The sequence below is a fragment of the Oncorhynchus tshawytscha genome, linkage group LG06 (genome assembly GCF_018296145.1).
Source record: "Oncorhynchus tshawytscha isolate Ot180627B linkage group LG06, Otsh_v2.0, whole genome shotgun sequence".
In the NCBI taxonomy this organism is placed as follows: Eukaryota; Metazoa; Chordata; class Actinopteri; order Salmoniformes; family Salmonidae; genus Oncorhynchus; species Oncorhynchus tshawytscha.
This window is the reverse complement of record NC_056434.1, coordinates 50,519,425-50,536,470: the sequence shown is the minus strand read 5'-3', so window position 1 is coordinate 50,536,470 and position 17,046 is coordinate 50,519,425. Positions and strand designations below refer to the sequence as shown.

The 17,046-nt window shown below is 42.7% G+C and overlaps 1 protein-coding gene across 8 annotated transcripts in view; it reads right to left on the bottom strand.

Moving 5' to 3' along the window:
• Positions 1-17,046, bottom strand: part of LOC112252674 (anoctamin-1) — a 66,947-nt gene that overhangs the window by 30,667 nt on the left and 19,234 nt on the right. For all 8 annotated transcript variants that reach the window (XM_024424120.2, XM_024424123.2, XM_042323344.1 and 5 more), the window contains 8 exons: positions 9,141-9,239; positions 8,732-8,883; positions 7,163-7,217; positions 6,955-7,006; positions 6,410-6,465; positions 5,110-5,151; positions 636-700; positions 228-362 (listed from right to left, as the gene is read on the bottom strand). In XM_024424120.2, the coding sequence (XP_024279888.2) occupies positions 228-362; positions 636-700; positions 5,110-5,151; positions 6,410-6,465; positions 6,955-7,006; positions 7,163-7,217; positions 8,732-8,883; positions 9,141-9,239 (656 nt within the window). The remainder of the gene's footprint in view (positions 1-227; positions 363-635; positions 701-5,109; positions 5,152-6,409; positions 6,466-6,954; positions 7,007-7,162; positions 7,218-8,731; positions 8,884-9,140; positions 9,240-17,046) is intronic.

Below are 17,046 nucleotides of genomic sequence, written 5' to 3'. Positions count from 1 at the left end.
GATGTCTGATTAGGATGTGAGGTCATACCTCTACTTGAGCTATGTCTCCGGAGGACACTTTATGGGCTTTCCATTTGGTTTCAATGGTTCTCGGCCCCTTGCACACAGTGAATGAATTGTGTGTATCGTAACCTCACGTAGACATGCCCTATGATTCTGTCGGCTAGAACCTATGACTATTTCCTTGGTTTTCTGACAAGCTGTGTATGGGGCCTTATGATGTTAACCTGGGAATGTTGTTGTCTACAGTGGCACAGCCGTACAGGAACACGATGACTCCCACTAGAGAAGCAGGGATCAGCATCTGGGTGTACAGCCCCAGCCAAGCAAAGTACAGCCCTATCTTCTCCCCAAAGTACTTCCTGCATGGGAAGAACAGAACAATCTCAGCTTTTGGATAGAATAGAGTAGAATAGAGCACGTATAAAGGACTTCCTGCATGATGAACAACACGCTGCATTAGAAAGTAAGGTCCAACACTTTCTCCATTCCGATTTTTTATATATTTTTTACATGTAGATTAAAACATATTGTGACGTTTCGATCTGAACAGACATTAACCAGACAGAGATTGAGGAAGAACAGAGCAATCTAAGCTTTCAAGATCCGGTTCAGAATTTGAAACTTTAACTCACCTGACTAGCCCGATAGGCTGGTATTTGTAAAATACACTGTAACTCGCCCACTCCTCATACAAGAGCTGAAACAAAGAACAACGCAATGGATTACTTTGAAACCATCACATGCATTAGAGGGTCCACACTCAAAAGAGAGTTTAAAAGTAGTTTTTTTTTTGCTTGATCTCTTCATTCAAGAGGCAAACAAGTGTAGAGGAAATGTTTTGGCTGTTAGTCCCCCGTCAGAGATATTGCTTTCAAACCAACATGCATTCACTTCAATCTTTCAGCATTGGACCCATCTTCCCTATGACTCTCACTGACAAGTATATCTGTCTCAGCTCTAAGCATGATCGCTGGAGAGAGTGTGTGAGAACTGTGAATGGGTCTTTTGACTTCAGAGGGCTAACATGAGCTGCAGTTAGAGACCCGCGGGCCAACGGGTGAGAGATGGTGCGAGAGCGTGAAAGGCATTTGAAGCCAGCTCCTTTTTCTTCCTTCAACTGACAACAGATGACATGGGGGACGAATAGAGAGACAGTGCTACCGTGGTAAAGTACAGATGAGTGAGGTTGTTAAGGGGGAGGTGAGAGTTGGGAGGGCTCAAGGAGTAGGCGAGGCAGAGAGGGGGAGGGGTGAGGTGGTGAGGAACAGGGTGGAGAGACTGGGAGTATGGAACGTTGTGACTGGTGGAGTTGGAACACAGTCTACAGTATTGGGGGGTTGGGGACACAGGCTGTGTGTTCCTTCCATCAACCACAGTTACTGTATGTTACAGTCCTCCCTCTCCTCTCCATGACACCACTGTGTCTCTGATCAACACCCTTCATGCTGGTGTTTCGCTGAGTGACTGCTTTTATCAAGTGCTAGAGTAGAACTGTGAAGCTGAAAATCCTAGCGTAACAATGTCCTTATCTACTCCTGAAAGACTGATTTATTTTTGACTCCGTCACGTCTCATTCATCTTCGTCTAATTCATAATCTCGTCTAGCCTCTTATGTATTCTTGATCATTTTAACCCCGCCAAAAACAATGGTTCTCTTGAAGTAAATCTGAGAGGCTGTCTTTAGAGTAAAGAAGACATGCTGTCCCCCAAAGACCTCCTCTGTTTCTCAGCCCCCCCCCCTCACCAAAACAAGTGTTAAACAAATCAAAATAGATTTTATATTTGAGATTCTTCAAATAGCCACCCTTTGCTTTGATGACAGCTTTGCACACTCTTGGCATTCTTTCAAACAGCTTCAACTGGAATGCTTTTCCAACAGTCTTGAAGGAGTTCCCACATATGCTGAGCACTTGTTGGCTGCTTTTCCTTCACTCTGCAGTCCGACTCATCCCAAACATCTCAATTTTGTTGACGTCGGGGGATTGTGGAGGCCATGTCATCTGATGCAGCACTCCATCACTCTTCTTCTTGGTAAAATATCCCTTAAACAGCCTGGAGGTGTGTTGGGTCATTGTCCTTTTGAAAAACAAATGATAGTCCCACTAAGCCCAAACCAGATGGTATGGCATATCGCTGCAGAATGCTGTGGTAGCCATGCTGGTTAAGTGTGTCTTGAATTCTAAATAAATCACACACAGTGTCACCCGCAAAGCGCCCCCACATGCTTTACGTTGGGAAATACACATGCGGAGATCATCCGTTCACCCACACCGCATCTCACAAAGACACGACTGCTGGAACCAAAATCTCTAATTTGGACTCCAGACCAAAGGACAAATTTCCACCGGTTTAATGTACATTACTCATGTTTCTTGGCCCAAGCAAGTCTCTTCTCCTTATTGGTGTCCTTTAGTAGTGGTTTCTTTGCAGCAATTCAACCATGAAGGTCTCATTCACACAGTCTCCTCTGAACAGTTGATGTTGAAATGTGTCTGTTACTTGAACTCTGTGAGGCATTTATTTAGGCTGCAATTTCTGAGGCTGGTAACTCTAATGAACTTGTCCTCTGCAGCAAAGGTAACTCTGGGTCTTCCATTCCTGTGGCGGTCCTCACGAGAGCCAGTTTCATCATAGCACTTTTACCAAATAAGGCTATCTCCTGTACCCCTACCTTGTCACAACAAAACTGATTGGCTCAAACGCATTAAGAAGGAAATCAATAAATAAAATGAACTTTTAACAAGGCACGCCTGTTAATTTAAATGCATTCCAGGTGACTGCCTCGTGAACTGGTTAAGAGAACACCAAGATTGTGCAAAGCTGTCATCAAGGCGTAAGGTGGCTATTTGAAGAATCTCAAATTGTATATTCCCTCATGGACGAGGCCCCCTGGTATCGGGTTGTGCCTGGGCGGGTCACATAGTGGATCTCACAGCCATGCAGACATCAGTAAGTGATCTGTGTGCGTGCGACCCAGTTTTCAAGTCTCAGAACACACAAACATTCCTTCTAACACTCCCGTCCCCAACACCTCAGTGTCACTATAGGTGAGGCAAGGTACTCTGAAACCAAGCCATCATATTTATACCACATTCAGACAATACATGTAGAGATAATCCAACTAATGAAGAAAACAATGAGTAGCCTCAGGGAGAGAGTCTCTCTCTCTCTCTCTCATATATATATTCTAGCCACATCTTCGAAGTGTGGTGTCACACGCTTGGTGCCAGGGCTTTGCTTTCCTCCCCTTGCTCCTCTCGTCTCCTCTGCCTCAGGTACATCATGCTGAGGTTGGCTGGGCCATGCCAGTGGCAGTGCAGGCTCAGAGTGTTGGAACTGTCCCCTCCTGATGTCCTGCCACTGTCACAAGAGTGTGATGAGGCCGTTCTTTCTCTCTCACTTTCTCACCTCTACAGGCAGGGTCTCTCTGTCTCTCCACCCTCCACAGGCAGGGTTTCCACCACAACCATCCTACTGAAATACTGCAGAGGCCATATCAACATAACACACAAGACTTTTCTCTCCACAAAGCCTAGTTAATCAACAGGCTACAGACAGGCAGCTTCTTCTCTTGTTTTGTCAACACTCAAAACTACCCTCCTCCTCCCCCCTCTTCCTCCTCTCCTTTCTGAGAGACACTTATCCTTTGTGAACTATATTATGCTTGCATTGATTTTATCAGCGTGATTATGCTAGCTATATGAGTGTAAACAGTTGGATAGTTTGACACATTTTTGGTTATCGTGGGGATGGGACAGATGGTGGTGGTGATAAGTGATGAAACATGAAAAGGCATCTGGCTGAGGATGTGGCAGCACACACACACATGCACGCACACACGCACACACTAGGAGCTATGTAGATTCCCTCTGTTGCCAAGCTGAGCTTATTGTAATCGTTCCCAGGGGGAGGAAGATAAGAGACTTTGAGACGTCTGCATTCAGAGAGAATTCCTCAATTACATGTCGTTATTCTCTTTTTCAATGATGGGGATGCCAAGGATCCTCCTTTTAGCACTCAACAGATGGCCCATACAGCACCACACCACCATTAACACACACAGCAGCCTAGCTAAACAGCTATGAAGATGCTGGATATTTCCTACCTTTCATGTTGTTCTAACTCATTTATAGGCAGAATCATGCATTTTTGCTTTCTTATGTTTTAGGGCATCATAAATGCCCTTTACCAGATTGGTAAAGACAAAGCACTCTTCTTGACTAGCCAATTTCCAGACCTCAAAGCACAGTCCAGACCTCAATTCCATACGACATCTGAGGTGTAAACTCAAGGACGTAGCCCATTAAAGAACAGAGGACCAAAAAATATGAAGGTGCTGAAGAACAGGAATGTCTGTTGGAAAGCCAAACAAACCTTTGAGTCTGCTCTAAACTAAAACTGGGTTCAAATACTATTTAAAAAAAAAAAACGTTTATATATTTTTTCTGTGCTGGACTCTGTTCCAAATCCACCATACATATTTATATTCCAGTCAATGTTGTTATACTAAGCTGAGCGTTTCATATTTCAGATGCAATTGGAGCCCATAGAGTTGCAAAGTTAGAGTCTGATGGCACTGGCACCTACTGTACATTGCTTATAACGCTCCTATTGGCGGCCATCTTAGGTTGTACCGGTACGTCAGCTCAATTGCCAATTTCTCAGATTCTGAGTATCACAGAATCAACACTGAAACAGAAACATGTTTGTGGCAAGTTGCTGTAGATGAAATTGGTCAAAGCAACTGTTAAAAACATTTTTAAAAACATACAAAAAGTTATATTTTTTAAATATCAAATTTGACCATAAATGTATGAACATTTTCAAATACGTGCTTATTTTGGTGGGATTAAAACCAATAATTTATGTAACCAAAGAGTCTCTTTTACAATCATGACCAATTTGGGATATTTTTTTAAAATTAAAGACCCTGTTGGCACTTAAGAAAAAAACATGTTGGCGCTTTTAGGTTTTCACAAACACACACAGCTGTACTCCAATCGATTGTCGCAGCAGCAGAAACACAGCTGCAGTGTGGTATATTAACATCAGTGTCTCATTTAAAAAAATGTATTCGTTCAGTGTGGTCATGTTTATGTCACTCACCTTCCTATCATTAGGCTCCACGTTTTCACCATCCACATCTCCCTGCACGACAAATGAAACAGAGTTACGTCTCTGTCTTGGGATTCGTCCAGATTAGGGTCACTGACATCTTGATGAAGATGAGCAAATCATTCAAAATACTGAGTTATATTGTTTGTTCCAAACAAAAAAGGGGAAATTATATTATGTTATACTAATACAATTTCTCAGAGAAAGAGATTTGATTTAACAAGTAATAATTGTGTATCTCAAAAAGGTAGTGGTCAAAATTTACACCCCTAAAGATTCTTATACATAAAGTAGTCAAACGTGTAGTATTTGGTCCCATATTCCCAGTATGCAATGACTCTACTAACTTGTTGGACGCATTTGCAGTTCATCCGTTTTTGTTGTGTTTCAGATTAGAAAGTTAAAGGTCAAAGAAGGTCAAAGATCACACCCCCAAGACATGCTAACCTCCCTTTTTATTGGTAATAGTGAGAGGTTAGCATTTCTTGGGGATCTTTGACCCTTTCTCACTCATCATTATTCACGATTCATTCAGGATCATGGTAGCATCCACATTAATGTGAAGTGTTTAAAAACATATTCTATTCTTATTTATAATAAAAGTGACTCCAAAATGACACAATACATTATTAACCATTAATTTCTATTGGGCACAAAATAATCTGACTCAACGAAAAATAACTGCAAATGCATTCAACAAGTTTGTAGAGTCACAAGCTGTAGTCATTGCATGCTAGGAATATGGGACCAAATTCAACATTTTGACTACTTTATTTATAAGAATCTTTAGGGGTGTCAATAAGTTTGACCGTTAGCATTTTGAGATATATTTTGTTTAATACGTTTAAAAAAAATGTATTTCTCTGAGAAATTGTATTAGTATAATTCTTTTGTACAATATTGCTCAGTATTTGAATAATTTATTTTATACAGTCATTTTTGCTCATCTTTATCAAGGGTGTCAATAATGTCGGACTCCACTGTACCTCAATTTACTGCAAGCCTAGGCCTGTAACGCATGACCTATTTGACTGGACTCAACAACACCTATTAAAATATTAAGAATCATATCCAAAGACAGTCAAGTTGGAAGTTAAATGTATCGTATAGTCAGCACTCAAGAGTTGAATTGACTGCTGAGGCTGATGTCTCAAAAGTCATTAAAACAGCAACACATGTGATGTCCAGGTGGTTGGGAATAACATAATACTGCAAAAAGACACATTTCAGATACAAATTGTACAATCTAGTTTTATTGTAAACACACATGCTGATTGCAATGAGTACTCACATCATGTAGTGGATAGGCAGCTGTGTAGACTCCACTACCTAGCAGGCTGGTGATCCCTACAGGCAGAAAAAAAAAACGTTTCAAATCCAAATGAAATAGCAGGTCATTCTGTTGATCTTTAGTCACTGCTTTTGGCATATCCAAGTACATGAACAAATGCCCTTAAAAGGGGTTGCACCTCGGGTACTAGTGACAACTCAGAGGTACCATTTCAGTCTAAAGGACCATTTGAGAATCAGCATTTTGTTCAGGCATATAGGTTCTAAAACACACACACACACACACACACACACACACACACACACACACACACACACACACACACACACACACACACACACACACACACACACACACACACACACACACACACACACACACACACACACACACACACAAAAGGAACATTCTGCATACTTACTGCATTCTTGTGCATGATACATATGTACTACATAAGCACAGATATAACACTCCAACTAACCAGTGACGGGAGAACCCCTCCTAGACGACGGGTATATAAAACAAGGCAGACTGTTATGACTTACCCATACTATACTTAGCCTTTGTGCATTTTGTACGTTTCAATACTTCAAAAACCTGATAAGATAAGAAGTGAAGAATAAGTGAATACAGAACAGCACATTCCTATTACGTTTCCAATACACTGGGAACATCTAACCAACGGTCATAATGACTGCAGTCTAGAGTCTACTGTAATGGAGGATTTGGCCGACACAATGAAGAAACACTTACTATTGAAGCTCTTGTTTTACTGTCAAAGAAGGAGTCTCTGTCTGACAAATCAAACCTGTTACAGAAAACGCACAGAGACCGTTGTGTTAACTGGGGACATACAGGCAGTTGGTCTTTGAAGTCATATACCCACATTATAAAAAGAGAGACACTCTTTCCTACTGTTGTACCAGCACACAATAAAGACCTTCCCAGAAGTGCTTTACACACAGACGTGGAATGAAACCAATTATAGAGAGGATGTCAGTGGTTAGGCACCCCGGAGAAAGCCTGGTCCCAGATCTCTTCCTACTGTCTTGCCAACTCCCATGGCTATTGTCACGCGACGTGGAGTTGGCAAGACCGCAGCAACAGATCTGGGACCAGGCTTGCCCATCCAGGGACTAGAGGGCCTAAAGGTCTTTAAAGGTCTTGCAGACCTGTAATAGATAACCCATGGGAGATTCTTTTGGTTAGCATAGGTACAGCTACATCAGATGAACAGAGAGCATGGATGGAATAGCATAGACTCCAGCATTAGGCCAGCAGCTCGAGATAGACTCCCACCCAATCTCTAGACAAAACAAATCAACAACAAACGCAGGCAGAAATAACCCTGTTTATAGCTTATGCCCTTAGACAAATACTGTTGTGTGTTGTTTGAGTAAGAGTAAAAGCTGACAAGACTTTTTTTTTTTTAAACTTTTTTTTTTAACATTAAACAAAACATCAACATCATGTTTATTTGACTTCTGCTTCTGGGCTAGATCATGTGTGAGCTGGTATGTCTGTCCTTCCTGGTAATGCTTTCCTGGAAGAGTTACAGAATAATGGGTTGAATTTCAGCTCTCAGTAGAGTAACACCATCTTTTCAGGAAATTGTTTACCATACCATATCTTTACGTTTATTGTCATTTGGCAGACACTCTTCTCCAGAGCGATTTACAGGAGCAATTAGGGTGAAGTGCCTTGCTCAAGACCACATCAACAGATTTTTCCCCTAGTCAGCTCTGGGATTCAACCTAGCAACCATTCGGTTACTGACCCGACGCTCCTAACTGCTAGGCTACTATTTATAACTAGCCTTTTTGTTTTTTTGCTCTTCCTAAACTGTGTCACAGTTAATATTGATAGTCTCTCGTTGTTCAAGCCCTCAAACCTTCAGGCCTTTAGCTATTTTTCTGTTCGGCCTTCAGTGTGTGGCAATAGGTATGCCACATGTTATACCATATGCTGCTACAGTGGTCCATTTGAGGAAGTTGATGAAATGCTCATTAAACACAGATGGATAGGAGCGGCAATTGGGGCTTTAGAGAACAATCTTGCATATATAATCGTAATACCTATATACTCACGTATACAAGCCTTTAGCTGTTTCTCTTGCCTGTCCTTTCGATGTGTGCCAACAGGCATATGCCAACACATGCCATATCATATGCCAATACACGTATACATTAAAAGTGCATTAAATGTCCTTGAAACCAAGATGGATTGGAGCAGGAATCGAAGTCCATATGTTACCGTACATGCACACAGTCTATACAGCCTTGTACATTGCATATCACCATAAGACATACAGTGTAAACTCACAAGTGTTGTTTTTCTCTGGAAAAGGCGTAGGAGAGATGCTTAACGTGTTGTCCCCTGTTCTCTTCCACGTTGGGGTGAAGTGGTTCAGTGGCTTTGTTTACCAATGTGTTGATCTTCGCCCCAACACCACTGCACTGCTTCACTTCATATACCTAGAAGAAAACCACCAGGAGTTTAACCATGGCACTATAGAACGGATCATCGGTGATAACAATGACTAGCAGGAAGTCTGTGTCTGAAAAGGTTACTAGTTGTCAAAGACTTGCTTCCTCAGTCCTCGTTTCCTCTGATTCCTCGTCTCCCTCTCAAATCTCATTGGAGGAGGAGGTCCAAAGGAGAAAAACAAGGATGGAGGAAGCAAGGACTTGACAGCTGGTAACCTTTACATGTCATTCAACAGTTAACATACTTTTTTCGTGGGCATCTTGAGCTTCATAAACTCTGCCTCTCGACAGAGCACATGCCATGGAGCGTGGATCTTCACAAAACCCACACCTGGAGTTTTAGTCTGAAATAAACAGAGCAGATTCATTTCATAAAAATCAACATTTAATTTTTGAAACAATACAATGTAAGTTTAAGGTTTGTTAAGAGCAAATACATCTGAGTGTCCAACACTTTGCCCATATGGCCCTTTCTATGCTAGACCAACAAACAGTACATGACATGGAGACATGGATAAACATCAGAGGGAAATAAGGTGACCAAATTAAATAATTAAATAAATGCATGCATTTATCTTGTGCCATTAAGGAAAGCAATACATTCATCTGGATAACAGTTGGGTAAACAATAAACGGGACTCTCCAAACAAATCCCTCCTCCTCTACAGTAACTTCAATCAAAACAACGTCTGGGAACGGAAGGCTACTTATGCGAGACACAGAGGGAAAGACACCATGGGAAATCACGAGAGAAATATGCTACCATTCTTTAGAAACACATCATCATTATCATGACAAACAAGTCCCTCAACATAAGCATTTCAATTTGATTTAATTTATTTCACCATTATACATTTACAATGACAACCTGTCAGGGAGTGATCGCAGCACGTCGAGCACACAACGACAAAATAAAAGTGAAAAGTAGTACCAACACAAATATTATTTTGCAATGTGTCTGTTCATGAACATCCACACAGGAGGGATTCACTGTGAAGACTTCGATGCTGCTGTCACTCAGTTACCCAGTTATGACCCAAAGGATATCATGGTTAGTTAGTTGTTTATTTACATGGAATCAGTGGTTACTGAGCTGATCGTTCATGGTACAGCACAGAATATCTGATTCAATGTGCAACTCCTCCTGTGACAAGGCAACCATCACCAGCAGCAAGGAATGGCCTTTAACTTTGATCTCAAATTCTAAACAACCAACTCTAACAGGCTTTCTCAGTTTATATAGTCTCCAATAGAGCTGCGACAAGCATCGTTAGCAACAAGGGACGCATAATCATAAAACAAAACACAGTCTCTTACTTGGATCTCGAACTCTGGAACCACTGACTGTCTTAACAGCTTTGTCACTTCTTAAGATGTCTTTCCCTTCCATTTCAGAGCCAGCATTTTGTTATTGGTTGTGATACAGATCATTGGACTTTGTGTAACGTCTTGTCAAAGTACCTTGGACTTGACGTGCCTCTGTGCTGTGTTCTGCACGTCAAAACACAGATGTCACACTACCCAAAACATGAGGAATTGACATTTCCTACAACTCAAGACATGGTGGAGTCGTTGCTATCAAAAGGCTGTATGTCTGTGAGTAATCGGACCGAGAATGATTTTGGAATGCAACAACTAGTCTGTGAGACTGCATTATGTCTCCTGTTCCCACCATCACATAGCAAAGCATACAGACCCCTCCTGGACAAAATTAGAGCTTTTGATAGAGCCAGTCTTGGATCAAAATGTAGTTGTGTATAGATAGGATCTTAATTTGATCAATTTTGTTGCCGAGACTTACCCTGCGAACCTAAAAGGGTTCTTTGGCTGTCCTCATAGGAGAACCCTTTGAAGAACCCTTTTTGGTTCCAGGTAAAACCTTTTTGGGTCCCATGTGGAACCCTTTCCACAGAGGGTTATACATGGAACCCAAAAGGTTTCAACCTGGAAACAAAAATGGTTCTCCATGGAACCAAAAAAAGTTCTCCTATGGGGACAACAGAAGAACCCTGTTGGAACTCTTTCTTTCTAAAAGTGTAGCATACATTTATATTAGCAGTATTACACTTTTCATGCAACCTTATTTTGACCTGCTAATAGCCTAAGCACCAATCAAGCAACATCATGGATTCAAATCCTGTTGCTGCAGGATTATTTTGCTGCTACAATACAGACCAAATGAAGATCCTACAACTGACCTTATTAAAGGTTTGTGGAGGAGCAATCGTGTGTGTGCACAGTACCCCTTAACAAGTGATGTGCCAGCTGAGAACAAGTTCTAATTTACAACTGTGACCTGGCCAAGATAAAGCAAAGCAGTGCAACAAAAACACCACAGAGAGACACATGGGATAAACAAACATACAGTCAATAACACAATAGAAAAATCTATGTACATGTGTGTGTGTGCAAATGTAGTAAGGTGTAGTAAGATTAGGGAGGTAAGGCAATAAATAGGTCATAGTGGCGAAATAACATTGTAGGATTTCTAATGAATTTTTTTTGCAAATTATGGTGGAAAATAAGTATTTGGTCAATAACAAAAGTTTATCTCAATACTTTGTTATATACCCTTTGTGGGCAATGACAGCAGAGGTCAAACGTTTTCTGTAAGTCTTCACAACGTTTTCACACACGGTTGCTGGTATTTTGGCCCATTCCTCCATGCAGATCTCCTCTAGAGCAGTGATGTTTTGGGGCTGTTGCTGGGCAACACAGACTTTCAACTCCCTCCAAAGATTTTCTATGGGGTTGAGATCTGGAGACTGGCTAGGCCACTCCAGGACCTTGAAATGCTTCTTACGAAGCCCCTCCTTCGTTGCCCGGGCAGTGTGTTTGGGATCATTGTCATGCTGAAAGACCCAGCCACGTTTCATCTTCAATGCCCTTGCTGATGGAAGGAGGTTTTCACTCAAAATCTCACGATACATGGCCCCAGTCATTCTTTCCTTTACATGGATCAGTCGTCCTGGTCCCTTTGCAGAAAAACAGCCCCAAAGCATGATGTTTCCACCCCCATGCTTCACAGTAGGTATGGTGTTCTTTGGATGCAACTCAGCATTCTTTGTCCTCCAAACACGACGAGTTGAGTTTTTACCAAAAAGTTATATTTTGGTTTCATCTGACCACATGACATTCTCCCAATCTTCTTCTGGATCATCCAAATGCTCTCTAGCAAACTTCAGATGGCCCTGGACATGTACTGGCTTAAGCAGGGGGACACGTCTGGCACTGCAGGATTTGAGTCCCTGGCGTAGTGTGTTACTGATAGTAGGCTTTGTTACTTTGATCCCAGCTCTCTGCAGGTCATTCACTAGGTCCCCCCGTGTGGTTCTGGGATTTTTGCTCACCGTTCTTGTGATCATTTTGACCCCACAGGGTGAGATCTTGTGTGGAGCCCCAGATCGAGGGAGATTATCAGTGGTCTTGGATGTCTTCCATTTCCTAATAATTGCTCCCACAGTTGATTTCTTCAAACCAAGCTGTTTACCTATTGCAGATTCCGTCTTCCCAGCCTGGTGCAGGTCTACAATTTTATTTCTGGTGTCCTTTGACAGCTCTTTGGTCTTGGCCATAGTGGAGTTTGGAGTGTGACTGTTTGAGGTTGTGGACAGGTGTCTTTTATACTGATAACAAGTTCAAACATGTGCCATTAATACAGGTAACGAGTGGAGTACAGAGGAGCCCCTTAAAGAAGAAGTTACAGGTCTGTGAGAGCCAGAAATCTTACTTGTTTGTAGGTGACCAAATCCTTATTTTCCACCATAATTTGCAAATAAATTCATTAAAAATCCTACAATGTGATTTTCTGGATTTTTTTTCTTCTCATTTTGTCTGTCATAGTTGAAGTGTACCTATGATGAAAATTACAGGCCTCTCTCATCTTTTTAAGTGGGAGAACTTGCACAATTGGTGGCTGACTAAATACTTTTTTGCCCCACTGTAGATGTGCAGATGATGATGTGCAAGTAGAGATACTGGGGTGCAAAAGAGCAACAACAAAAAAATAACAATATGGGGTTGAGGTAGTTGGGTGTGCTATTTAGAGATGGGCTGTGTACAGGTACAATGATTGGTAAGCTGCTCTGACAGCTGATGCTTAAAGTTAGAGAGGGAGATATAAGTCTCCAGCTTCAGTGATTTTTACAATTTGTTCGTTGTTGGCAGCAGAGAACTGGAAGGAACGGCGGCCAAAGTAGGTGTTGGCTTTGGGGATAACCAGTGAAATATACCTGCTGGAGCTCGTGCTATGGGTGGGTGATGCTATGGGGCTTTACCTTGCAAAGACTTATAGATGACCTGGAGCCAGTGGGTTTGGCGACGAATATTTAGCGAGGGCCAGCCAACGAGAGCATACAGGTCGCAGTGGTGGGTAGTATATGGTGATTTGGTGACATAACAGATGGCACTGTGATAGCAAATTGGATGCAGTCTGAGTAGAGTGTTGGAGGCAATTTTGTAAATGACATTGACGTCATTGAAGTCAAGGATCGGTAGGATAGTTTTACGAGGGTATGTTTGGCAGCATGAGTGAAGGATGCTTTGTTGCGAAATAGGATGCCGATTCTAGATTTAATTTTGGATTGGAGATGCTTAATGGGAGTCTGGAAGGAGAGTTTACAGTCTAACCAGACACCTAGTTTTTTGCATTTGTCCACATATTCTAAGTCAGAACCGTCCAGAGTAGTGATGCTAGTCGGGCGGGCGGGTCGGTTGAAGAGCATGCAGGCAGCAATCGGTGAAAGAGCATGCATTTAGTTTTACTAGCATTTAAGAGCAGTTGGAGGCCACAGAAGGAGTGTTGTATGGCAATGAAGCTCGTTTGGAGGTTAGTTAACACAGTGTCCAACGAAGGGCCATATGTATACAGAATGGTGTCGTCCGTGTAGAGGTGGATCAGAGAATCTCCAGCAGCAAGAGCGACATCATTGACATATACAGAGAAAAGTCGGCCCGAGAATTGAACGGGAAAAGTCGGCCCGAGAATTGAACCCTGTGGCACCCCCATAGAGACAGGCCCTCCGATTTGACACACTGAACTCTGAGAAGTAGTTGGTGAACCAGGCGAGGCAGTCATTTGAGAAGTCAAATAAGTCAAATTTGAGTCTGCCGATAAGAATGTGGTGATTGACAGAGTCAAAAGCCTTGGCCAGGTCGATGAAGACGGCTGCACAGTACTGTCTTTTATCGATGGCGGCTATGATATCGTTTAGGACCTTGAGCGTGGCTGAGGTGCATCCATGACCAGCTCGGAAACCAGATTGCATAGTGGAGAAGGTACGGTGGGATTCAAAATGGTCGGTGATCTGTTTGTTAACTTGGCTTTCAAAGATTTTAGAAAGGCACGGCAGGATGGATATAGGTCTACAACAGTTTGGGTCTAGAGTGTCTCTCCCTTTGAAGAGGGGGATGACCGCGGCAGCTTTCCAATCTTTGGGGATCTCAGACAATATGAAAGAGAGGTTAAACAGGCTAGTAATAGGGGTTGCAACAGTTTTGGCGGATCATTTTAGAAAGAGAGGGTCCAGATTGTCTAGCCCAGCTGATTTGCAGGGATCCAGATTTTTTTTCAGAACATCAGCTATCTGGATTTGGGTGAAGGAGAAGCCGGGGGGGCTTGGGAAAGTTGCTGCGGAGGGTGTAGAGCTGTTGGCCAGAACACTCCTTCTGTGGCCTCCAACTGCTCTTACATGCTAGTAAAACTAATTATCGTAGATTTATCGGTGGCGACAGTGTTTCCTAGCCTCAGTGGAGTGGGCAGCTGGGATGAGGTGCTCTTATTCTCTATAACAAGTGGCAACAGTGAGAGACTTATTTTTGGAAGGATTTTCAAAAGTAGAAGCTTAAACTGTTTGGGCATAGACCTGGATAGTATGACAGAACTCTGCAGGCTATCTCTGCAGTAGATTGCAACTCCGCCCCCTTTGGCAGTTCTATCTTGTCGGAAAATGTTATATTTAGGGATGGACATTTCAGTATTATTGGTGGCCTTCCTAATCCAGGATTCAGACATGGCTAGGACATCCGGGTTGGCGGAGTGTGCTAAAGCAGTAAATAAAACAATCTTAGGGAGGAGGCTTCTGATGTTAACATGCATGAAACCAAGGCTTTTACGGTTACAGAAGTCAAGAAATGAGAGCGCCTGGGGAATGAGTGTAGTGCTGGGGGCTACAGGGCCTGGGTTAACCTCTACATCACCAGAGGAACAGAGGAGGAGTAGGATAAGGGTACGGCTAAAGGCTATAAGAATTGGTCATCTAGTGGGTAGGGAACAGAGAATAAAAGGAGCAGGTTTCTGGGCATGGTAGAATATATTCAGGGCATAATGTACAGACATGGTAGGATGTGAGTACAGTGGAGGTAAACCTAGGCATTGAGTGACGATGAGAGAGGCTGTGTCTCTGGAGGCACCAGTTAAGGCAGGTGAGGTCTCCGCATATGTGTGGGGTGGGACAAAAGAGCTATCTAAGGCATGTTGAGCGGGACTGGGGGCCCTACAGTGAAATAAAACAATAATAACTAACCGAAGCAGCAGTAGATAAGGCATATTGACATTAGGGAGAGGCATGTGTAGCCGAGTGATCATAGGGTCCTATGAACAGCAATAGGTGAGACAGGGAGCCGTATGATAGTCGCTACTACGCTAGGTGAGCGGGAGACACGGCGTTCAGAAATCTAGCGGGCCGGGGATAGCAGATGGGTCTTCGGCGACATCGCAATGAAAAATCCTGTTGAAACCACATTGGACGATTACATCGGCAGACCAGTCGTAATGGATCGGCGGGGCTCCATGTCGGCAATAAAGGGTCCAGGCCAATTGGCAAAAGAGGTATTGTAGCCCAAGAATTAGCTGGTATGCCTCTTCGGCTAGCTGGGAGATGAGGACTAGCTTGAGACTAGCTCAAGGCTAACTGGTGCTTGCTTCTGGACAGAGGTGTTAGCCAGCAAATAGCCACTTGGTTGAAGCTAGCTAGCTGCGATGATCCTGTGTAATGGTCCAGAGCTTGCGGCAGGAATCCATTGATGTAGTAGAGAAAAGCAGTCCGATATGCTCTGGGTTGATATTGCGCTGTGCAGACTGACAGGTATTGACCGAGCTAAAGCTGGCTGGTGTCCGAGCTAACGGAGAAGACCACTAGCAGTGGCTAACTGAGTATAAAAATAGCAGATCCTTACAACATTGGGTCAGGCAGGTTGCATGAAAGTATATTCAGTTCGACTATTTACAAGGGACAAGACAAACACGCGTCCGACTGCTACGCCATCTTGGAATTCATGTTTCATGAAATAAATGTTTCAACAAGTAATGAGTTTAGGCTTGCGGATCTGAAAGACGTCCAATCAGGTATTATGTAGTCTTGCGCTGCCAGATATTACCCTGCATTCTCGTTCAAGGAGTCTGAGAAATATTCTGGAGCGGTTGTGGTCAGATTTAGGTAATGGGTTTCCTAGCAGAAGTTTCCATCACTGTTTCAGTCTCAAACATTCACACTCCTCCACATCCCGTTACCACCTCCGCTTCCTCCCTTCCCACTGCAGTCCCATCCCAGTATTAGATCCACTAAGTGTCTTCTATATACAGATAAGTTTAAGTCAACAGCACTTTAATGATCTATAATACTTAGGGCGCCTGTTTTAATCAACTAACTCCACAATGGACGGTCGATGAGAGGAAACGATAAAAAACCTAAACATTACTCCCTTCTCTCCACTCCACTAACATGATAAGAAAGAGATTATTCAGTATGTTTTCCCCCACAGAGAACACAAACAGTTGTAATAACAGCGGTATCTATGAGGGAATAAGCTTCAGTACTAGAATGGTGGCTTTAATGCAATTTGGGGACAAAGTGGAAATTATAACAGGATGGTTTATAGATGAATCACAATTCATCTTGGCACCCAGAACCAATTCTCGCGTGTACACTGCCTGTCACAAAGTCCCAAAAAACACTTGGCATACGACATACGTCTCTTTTTCTCACACACTTACTTTAATGATATCAATAGGACATCAAGCTTGTGAGAAATGTGCCCATTGTAAGTGTGAGAGTGTGTGAGAGTGTGTGAGAGTGTGCGAGAGTGTATGTACAGTCAAGGTATTCTGTGTTATCTTCTAGCTGGCATTGCCACATTGCTTGTCTGGAGTGT